Source organism: Beta vulgaris, chromosome 9 (genome assembly GCF_026745355.1).
Source record: "Beta vulgaris subsp. vulgaris cultivar EL10 chromosome 9, EL10.2, whole genome shotgun sequence".
Lineage (NCBI taxonomy): Eukaryota > Viridiplantae > Streptophyta > Magnoliopsida > Caryophyllales > Amaranthaceae > Beta > Beta vulgaris.
This window is the reverse complement of record NC_079210.1, coordinates 2,641,752-2,651,571: the sequence shown is the minus strand read 5'-3', so window position 1 is coordinate 2,651,571 and position 9,820 is coordinate 2,641,752. Positions and strand designations below refer to the sequence as shown.

Genomic DNA, 9,820 nt, shown 5'->3' with positions numbered 1-9,820 from the left:
TGGTAGTCATCAAACTTTTACCTTATGGACATTTTAATTTTTATGGCTATGTATGGCCTATGGTGTTATGGGGGTGGGTCCCATACTCCCATTGGACACATTAGTGGCTACTATGGCAGCTTGATGAAAAGGTGACAAGTAAGGAAATTTGTGATATTAATATTGCCACTTTGCTTTTAGATCTAAGATATTTTATTTATTATTTTGAGTGACTTTTACTTTCATCTTCTTTCTATTTCATCAAACTGAATTACCATATCAACCCCCCACAATATTGAGCACAGGCCCCACCAGTCCACCACAACAGAAGGTGATTCACGTTAGCCTGTGTATCTATCACGTTTGTGAAAATTATTTACAGTCGGTCTTGTAAAATATTTCTAGTTTTAATTTAAAATTTGACACGGTCCAAGTCCAATATTAAGAGGAGAATATAATCACTTTTTTTTTAATATAGTAACTAGTTTAATTTATTTATGGAGCAGATTAATTTATTTAGTGATCAGTTTTATCAATGCAGTAATGACATTTTTCAATTCATTTAGTGACTAGTTTAATCCATTCAGTAAAATTACCGAGTTAAGTTTTTGAAGTTATCTGTTGTACTTCGATAATCAAGAAAAAAAAAAAAAGGAAGGAGAAGAGATGACTATGATAGTTTTGGTAAGAGTGAAATGGAATGAGCTTGTTTGAAAAATTCAGTCTTGGATTCCTAATTTTATGTTAAAATTAGACCGTCTATTCTAATAATTTGTGAAATAGTTATACCAACCCAACCAAAGGAATTGATAATTTTACCCGGAAAAAAAAGAAGAAATTTGATAATTATAGAGTTGCTCAGAGTGACTCGTTACTTTTTAAATTATACTTAGGGCATGTTCTCTTCGGCAGAAAACAGCTGAACTGGACTGAATTGAACTAAACTGAATTGAACTGGACTAAACTGAACTGAACTCAACTGAAATTAATAGTGATATGTGACAGTAAAAGTATTGTCCAAAGCTGAATTGAATTGAATTGAACTGAACAGAACTGAATTGAACTGAAATGGAAATAAGATGGGGAGAACAGGCCCTTAGTCGAGTTTCAAAAATTGAACCAGTTTCAAAGTTTAAAGTTTTAATTAGCTTAAATTTAACTCGACTTTAGATTTTTTTTTTACTATTAGGACTTTTACTTACAATTAAAGACGCTCAATAATAAATTAGTCAAAAGAAATTTCAAACAGTCCCAAGTAGAGCATAGGGGGTGAAAGTTTGGTGTTCGGTTTAGATTTAGGCTTAGTCCAATCCAATCCGAACAAAATTTGAACTTTAATTTTCCAATCAAAACCAAAACCAATTAGAGTTTGAGCCAAAATCAATCCAATCCGAATTTTCAGACACCAGATTGAATCCAATTTGAAATATCCAAATTCCAAAATTATAAACTCTCTTATTTTGATGAAATTATTTAGCCACAAGCATTAACATAAATTGTTCAATAATAAAAATAACTCATACAATCCATAAAAAATTTGTAATAACACCTAAATAAGTCATACAAACTTGTAAATTTTATCACAACAACTAAGCCCAATTCCAAATCAATAAAAAAATTTAGAAATTGCGTAGTATAGGGGTTTGATCCCAAGACCTCAAGTACATATACTAAAGTCTTAACCACTATTTGGAGTTATATTTAGTGTTATTATCATAAAGTATTATATTAATAAATAAATTTTTTACTTACCCGGGACATAGTCCGGACCTAATAACTATTACAAATATAAAACACGACGTTTATTTGCCATCTGGTTATTTTAGATTTTTGGGTCTAAACATCTTAAATCCAACACAAAAACAAAACTTAACTCCAACTCAATTGGAATTACTAATTCAATTTGGATTTTGATTTTTATCCCAATAACTTTAACCCTGACATAACCCACTACATGCAACTCATAAAAACTTTAAGTTAGTTTCGACTAGTTTGCGAACTGGTCAGACTCATTATCATCGGAAAAAAAGCTAACCAATTAAAGAAGGTTAGCTTTTTGGACGTTTTGCCTATAAGTACCCCTTCAAACCAACTACTCATCTCCCATAAACCAAACACTCCCCATAAAGATATCAGGCTGTTCACGTCTTCTCTCTCCTCCCACCCAAAATTCCTTTCGATTTTCGGAAATCAATTTGCCCTAAATAAAATCTTCACTAATTGGTACCAAATCTCAAACAATTGAAACCCTAGAATCCAAAATTCTCTGTTAAAAGTAGAAAGAAATTTAATTGATTTCCTGAAACAAAAAAAAAAATTGGCAATTTTTTTGCTGGTGTTTACAATTGAAGAATTAAATAAAAAAGGAGCAGACGCATGAGCTGGTCGGTATTAAATCTGGGGATTACTTCGAATTCAAATCACTTTATTACTTGTCTTTTGATCTTTATTCTTCATTATTCACCTCAATTAGGTCCTTCTTTGTTGTTTAATCTTAATAAACAACAATTTACTTCTTCTTCTTCATCAACGACGTCGTTTTCCTCCAATTCTACTTTAATTCTTCATCTTCTTCAGTTTAGTAATAGCAGATCATCATCTTTTTCTTCATATAATGGAGCTCAGAAACAAGAATAATCGTCAATTACGTCAAGGTAATTTTTATATTTTTTTAATAAATAAATAGTAAGCAAATTAATATTTTTATTTTTTTTAAAATTTTGCATTTTTTTTTTGGGAAAAGTTGAATTTTTATTTTTACTGGAAGAGAATTGTTTGTCGGCTGTTTAGTGGGCCCCACTGGTTACAAGGTCTTTTTATGTGGTCGGTGGTGGATGAACAAATTGTCAATGTCAAAAATCTTACATCATATACATATCAATCTCACTCTACAATTTCAAAAACGTGGACTAAAAGGTAGTTTATTTTGTAGTGATTAAAGTTTGATTAATCAGTTTGAGAGCAAAAGATTCCTACTTTGTTGGAGCTATGTTAATGTCATATACTGTATGTTAATGTCATCTACTATAGTTTGCTTCCTATGTCAATTATTCTTGGTTAATGTAGCAATTAGCATGATGGTATAGTGTCTTAGTGGAGTAGTTGTGCTAAATAATTCATTTTAAAGTGCAGGGATTAGCTGTTAATGTGATGATTAATTGATTTAGCAAACACAACATGTGGGTTGTGATGTAGAAGTTTATTCCTGCAAAGAAAGTGAAATAGACATCAGAAATTAGTTAAGAATGGTGGGTTTTGATATTAGACACACATGTGAGTTGGGATATCGTCTGATATTATTAATCTCACGTTTGATTTGTATAGGAATAATGTTAAATTTGGAGATGTTTTTCCTAATATTAAGTTTAGACTGATTAATTAGGTGAATAAAAGCGTCGTGTTTTGTAGGTGGGAAGGAGAGAGAAATATGGAATTTGGACCTGAATATTTAACTTGTGAAGTAGGTAATTGAGATGACTGATGGGTAAATAGACCTGAAACTGATATTGGGAGACAACCCGTTATTTGGGTTTATGATGTCTATTTTTCCGAAGGAAAAGCAGAACTTTGGCATTATGAATTTTGGGAGGCTGAAGATTGGCTCCATTATCATTCTTTTACCATTCGAGGAAAATAGGACATACTTGCCCTACTCTGTTATCATTGTGTTATCGTTTGAGGAAAAAAGATGATATCATTGTGGTTGCCTTTGAAGCTATTGCGAAGACGAGTATAATGGAGGGGTAAAGACAAATGATAATTTTGGTCTAAGTTAATGAAATTTTATGCTTGACCGACATCATAACAAATATTTGGGAAACCTGTCCACATTTTCCTATCTTTGGATTCTTGGATTCATTTTAGGCTGTTTTTTACTTGATATGAAAGACCAGTTTATATCTGAGGGAAAAAAGGTTATTTGGATATTATAAGTTTTGAAAGTGTTTACTTGGCTGGTGTAATTCATAGTGGGAACTGGGAAGGTACACTTTTCATGGTTAATTTGCTATTAACAATCTTTAACTGTTTAACACATCATGGCAAATCAGTTGAGGTTACCTCGGACTGATTAAGAACTTGTAGAGGAAGTATCGCAGTGGTATGTGTTGAAACATGTTAATATTCAGTGTCTTGGTAGTTGCAATGTAGTTGCATAATGTCAGAAGGTGGGAGAGGGTCCTTATTACCTTTTGGGAAAGTATTTGCCCATAACAGGTGTGTGCCAGCTTGGCCAATAACTTAGCTCATGTGTGTGTAAAACTGCGAATTCAGATAGCAAATTCTACACTAACATAAGCTTTGTCATTGGGAAAACTTGCCCAAACCTTTATATGATCTATCACCCCTTACCTTTTCGCTTTTTTTGTGAGTGGCAATATTGCCTCTGCCTAAGTGAAGGTGCTACCTACGTACGAAAGGGAGAAAGATGAAGGAACTGTTAATGGAAGGATATATTCATCTTGCTATCTATGATTCTATTCCTATTCTTTTGGAGTCTGTTACATAGCCTGTGAATAGTGCCTTCTCATTCATCTTTCTTTACTGGTTTTTGCCCCATTTTCTTTGGGCTTTGCAAGTGAGCAACTTGCAGTATAGTGAGGTTGCTCAAGTCAGTCTTTTTCATTTTTACATGAAGTTCATATCCAGTCTGGAACATGGTAGACTTTTGTTAATTTCATGAGCTTGTTCAAACGAGCTACTATTGTTTTGTATAGCTTTTTATTTCTTTATACACTCTGAGAACAAGTAAACATCTGTTTTGGAATTATTGCCCTGGCTGATATTTGATGCTTTGTCAGTTGTTCTACTAGTTTAGTTGCTCAATGTTTTGTGTGTGCGCATGCATGCGCGTCTGTCTGAGTTGGGTAGAGCACCTTGTGTTAGCAGTAAATATATGTTCTTTGTCTGATGAGACTTGAGAGGAAGCAATTACATGATCATTGGAGGATCTGCTTCCTTGTTTTAGATAAGTATACTAATGATTTGGAGCTATGCAATTAAAATACAGTACAAGTAAATCTGTAAATGAACCTATTTTCTCATCTGGAATGCCAAGCTTCGCTTAGCTCACTTGGTGGAGATTCCACCTCATGACCTCAAGGTCAAGGGTTCAAATCCCATTAAGTGAGAGGAACTTGGAGGAGGATTCCTTTTACCATCATCCCCTCCTTTCAAGTGCTTGGGCCTCTGGGTCGGGCCTATGTGAGGGCAGGTTATTTATTTTTACCAAAAAATAAATCTCATCTCAAATGAAGCTAGACTCATATAAAGGGAACTCAAATTGACAACAACTAGGAATAAGTGTTATAGATGAGACAACCTTTCTCTGGATGTAAAAGCAAGACTGCCAAATTTGCCTAGGCGAGAGTCTTGATGGAGGTTTTGGGTATGTTTCTACGTGGTTTCTACTGTAGTCTTAGCTCATAATAATATAAGTTGAATTGGCATGGTTATGGTCTCGAGCCAATATTTGGTATAATCACTATGTAGGTTGATGCCAAAGAGCAAATTTGTTTTAATGGATTATCCATATCTTCTGAACATACTTGTATCTTGCAGGTCTATGCTTCTCAAGAACGGAGGGGAGGCAGGCTGCCTCACCTTCTGTCATAGTTATAGGTGCTGGTATGGCTGGTATTGCTGCAGCTCGTGCTCTCTATGATGCTTCTATACAGGTGCTTACTTTTTAATAAAGGTTATACCGACTAAATAATGTTACTTCAGACGGTTAAGATTGACAGTTCAGCATTGATCTTTTTTAGATTTTGTAACTTTCTGATTCCTCGAGGTCCTTTTGAACTGTTGGGAAGTGGGGATTTAGATGCAGTTCATCTACGCTCTGACTCCTCAAATGGGGCTTTCTAATTGAATAGTTCTTATTTGAGTGATTATTTTCTGCAGAATTCAGAAGGCTATTTGGAAGCTTTCTTAGCATCTATCTTAGTTGTAGAATTAATCTTTTGCATATTCAGTGCAGTCAAGGACTCACCATTTGTTTCGCTTTTGTATTTTAATAGACTAATCTTGGCTGGCTTAATAACTTTCCTGCAATTCTGATTCTTATGAGATGATAGTTGAATAATGGTTTAAGGGTTAATGGGAAATAGCCTTTCTATTATTGTGAGGGTAAGGGTGAGCACATTCAAGCCCCTTAGGCTTTGTTCTTTTGGACTGAATTCATCTTAATTGGTCTGAACTGAACTTTTTACTTAACTGAACTGAATTGAACTTAAATGCCTGAATGAGCTGAACTGAATATCCATTATTTCAGTCCAAAAGAACCCAACCTTATTTTGTGCAGGATGAGGGAGCTTGCTTAAAGAGGTGTTGGGATAGTATTGACGTTGATATGATATGCAATTATGTTATTATCTGTGGCAATGCTTGTCATTTGTGATGGAAAGCGGAGATAATATGTCATTATTTTCAATTTCTATTCCTAAAATATTAACTCCCTAAAATATTAGGTAACTGTGCTGGAGTCGCGCGATAGAGTTGGAGGTCGGGTATGCACAGACTACACATTTGGTTTCCCTGTTGACTTGGGTGCATCATGGTAAGTTTCATATGAACTTGAATGCTAAAATTGGTGTGCATAATTTCCGGCGTTTCTTCTCCCCCTATACTGATACTAAGCCATTAATGTACTTATGTTACTTCAGGTTGCATGGAGTCTGCAATGAGAATCCCTTGGCACCTTTGATTGGTAGACTTGGCTTACCTCTTTATCGCACTAGTGGAGACAACTCTGTTTTATATGACCATGATTTAGAGAGGTAACTCTTTAACACTGCATTCTGTTGCTTATTATGAGATCATTTTTGTGTTACTATTGATACAATAAGGAAAGCCTAATTAAGAATGAAGTTCATTCAGCTGTATTTTGGGGTGATTTTTGCACTAAAATACACACTATTGGCTGGATGTTTACCTTTTTTATATATAAAAAATCTATTTCACATCATCAGAGAGGTTTGTCCTAGAACCTGTATAGCTGAAGTTTTTTAGGTTGTGGAACTATGAATTGACCCATGCATTTGCTTGAGAACCTTGACCTAATTTTAGGCTTAAGGAAAATATTAGTGATGCAGACCCTATTAACTTAATGCAAATTGGCAATTTGTATGCAAATCCACACTTTTTTTTTTCTGATTAATCTTAAGCCCTAGCTTGTTTAAAAAGGTTTGTCTGAAAATTTTCTAGCAGAAGATTTTTAGGTTGTGGAACAAAGAGTTCACCTCAAGAGCCTTGACCTTATTTTATGCTCAGTAGAAATGCAAGTTATGCAGTCCTCGTTTTGAACATGTAAATCTTAGGTAAACTGATGGTTGATTTGTAGTAGCTAACTGTTCAGATTGGAGAGAAGTTGAATTCTGTATAGATCCTGTATGCATCTTAACTTTCTTAAGATGGTTTTATGGAATCTGTATATCATTATCACTAGGGCAGTCTTCTACTAGCCTGTCCTGTGATAGCATGATTGTTGCTGGTTGTCAGAAGCTTGTATTTTGCTTTACAAACTGCAATAATATGAAGTAGCTATCATTTTGAATATAGTACAGACTGTGTCCTTCTAATATTTCTCAACTGGTGTGTCCTTTGGAATGTTTTGTTGCAGTTATGCTCTTTTTGATATGGAGGGGAATCAAGTACCGCAGGAGCTTGTTGTCAAGGTTGGCGAAGCATTTGAAAATGTTTTAAAAGAGGCAAGTAATATTAACTTGTTTTTGTCAGATGTATCAGGGAAAATATTTTACTATGAACAGCACTGTAATATGAATTTCCCTGTAAAATCCTCTTTTTGTGGTTATGAGTTGTATCTAACTTGTTGGTTTCTAATATCTAGACTGATAAAGTACGAGAGGAATGCAATGAGGACATGTCTATAAAGCGAGCTTTTTCAATGGTCTTTGAAAGGAGACCAGATTTGAGGTAGTATTTCTTTTCTGTAAAAAGTTGTGCCTTCTACTTATTGTTAGGGAAGAATTTATTGCAAGTGATAAATAACTACAGGTTAGAGGGGCTTGCTCACAAGGTACTACAGTGGTACTTGTGTAGGATGGAGGGCTGGTTTGCAGCTGATGCTGAGACCATATCTCTGAAGTGCTGGGATCAGGTATATATTGTTCTCATTGTGTTCTTTTACTTACTGAATACTTTGCTGCATCGTGTGCTGTCAATGTCGTAATGTGCACTGTTAGGATTTTTGATGGTATCCGTGTTTCTAGGGCCACCCAATATAGGCCCTATTCGTTTGATATGTCTGACTTTTTCTCTTCATTCTGGATTTCTGTTGATCTGTAGGAAGTGCTGCTCCCTGGTGGACATGGGCTTATGGTGCGAGGCTACCTTCCTGTTATCAACACACTTGCCAAGGGTCTAGATATACGCTTGAACCACAGGTCTTTGCATGTTATTTGTACAACCATTTAGATTTCCTGCAAGCTTGTTTTGGAGTGTTTTTGAATTTTTTTCTTATTTTTTTTGTAGAGTAACAAAGGTCACAAGGCATCATAATGGGGTGAAGGTAATGGTAGAAAACGGCGGTACATTTATTGCTGATGCTGCAGTTATTGCTGCTCCTCTTGGTGTTTTGAAGGCTAATTTAATTAAGTTTGAGCCAAAGCTTCCAGATTGGAAGGAGGATGCCATCTCTAATCTAGGAGTTGGAATTGAGAATAAGATAATTTTGCACTTTGAAAAGGTCTTCTGGCCAAATGTGGAGTTTCTAGGTGTTGTTGCTGATACTTCATATGGGTGTAGCTACTTCCTTAATCTTCACAAAGCTACTGGTCATCCGGTTCTGGTTTATATGCCTGCTGGAAAGTTGGCCAAGGACATCGACAAATTGTCTGATGAAGCCGCTGCAGGTTTTGCTGTTCAGCAGTTGAAAACAATACTTCCTGATGCATCAGCACCTGTAAGTTCTCAACTCTTGTGCTTGTGGGAAATGTAGATTTATTTTTTATACCTCTTTTGTGCAGTATCGATTCTGGAGCACAAATTAATTGGCTTAATTTTAAAATTATGAATGTGCTTTATGCAGATTCAGTATTTGGTGTCACATTGGGGCTCCGATGTGAACTCTCTTGGTTCCTACAGCTATGATACAGTTGGGAAGCCTCATGATTTGTATGAGAGACTTAGGGTTCCAGTAGATAACTTATTTTTTGCGGGGGAGGCCACAAGCTCAAGTTTTCCTGGTTCAGTTCATGGTGCATATGCAACTGGCCTACAAGCCGCTGAGGACTGCAGAATGCGTGTCCTAGAACGGTATGGCGAGTTGGACTTGTTCCAGCCAGCTATGGGTGATGATTCTTTCAGTGTCCCCCTCCTTATTTCTAGAATGTGATCACATTGATAATGGTCCTCCCAAATGGAGTTAGTATTCATCTGTTATGTGTTGAAAGTGTGCAGCTTTGGTTAATGCCAACAGCTGATTATGCTCGATAGCGTATCTTCTCTGTAAACAAACTTCGATAATATATGTATGAACAACTTTCCTTGAGTGCAATTGTGTATAAATTATTAGTGACTTTTTCTTGTCATACATGTTGATATGCTGCTTGTCCTTCATCAGAATCATCACTTTGGTTATAAATAGTGAACACATTTCTCATTCGACAAAATAGGTGAAAGTTGTTAAATATTGTCCCAGTTTTTTTTATACTTCCTCCGTTTTTTATTAGATGTTATACTTTTTAAATCACGGACTCCTAGGTAATTTTTGGAAAGGAGAGAGATAGAGAGAATGAAAAACAAAAGGGGTCCATGTGAACATGTGATAGGAGAGAGATAGAAAGAAGTTATTACCCAAAATAAAAGTGTAACATCTAATTTA

The 9,820-nt window shown here is 35.3% G+C and overlaps 1 protein-coding gene across 3 annotated transcripts; it reads left to right on the top strand.

Annotated features, from left to right (window-relative positions):
* Positions 1-2,078: 2,078 nt before the first annotated feature.
* On the top strand, positions 2,079-9,487 carry LOC104902678 (polyamine oxidase 2). Of its 3 annotated transcripts, none has more exons than XM_010690535.4 (10): positions 2,079-2,633; positions 5,539-5,654; positions 6,447-6,535; positions 6,642-6,755; positions 7,598-7,685; positions 7,826-7,911; positions 7,993-8,095; positions 8,284-8,381; positions 8,470-8,899; positions 9,026-9,487. In XM_010690535.4, the coding sequence occupies exons 1-10, from the start codon at positions 2,594-2,596 to the stop codon at positions 9,329-9,331; spliced, it is 1,470 nt and encodes a 489-aa protein (XP_010688837.1). In that variant the 5' UTR covers positions 2,079-2,593; the 3' UTR covers positions 9,332-9,487. The 3 variants fall into 3 exon arrangements, with proteins under 3 accessions (XP_010688837.1, XP_019107311.1, XP_048491884.1); XM_019251766.3 differs by lacking the exon at positions 2,079-2,633 and adding an exon at positions 2,757-2,895; XM_048635927.2 differs by lacking the exon at positions 2,079-2,633 and adding an exon at positions 4,976-5,365.
* The last annotated feature ends 333 nt before the right edge of the window (positions 9,488-9,820 follow it).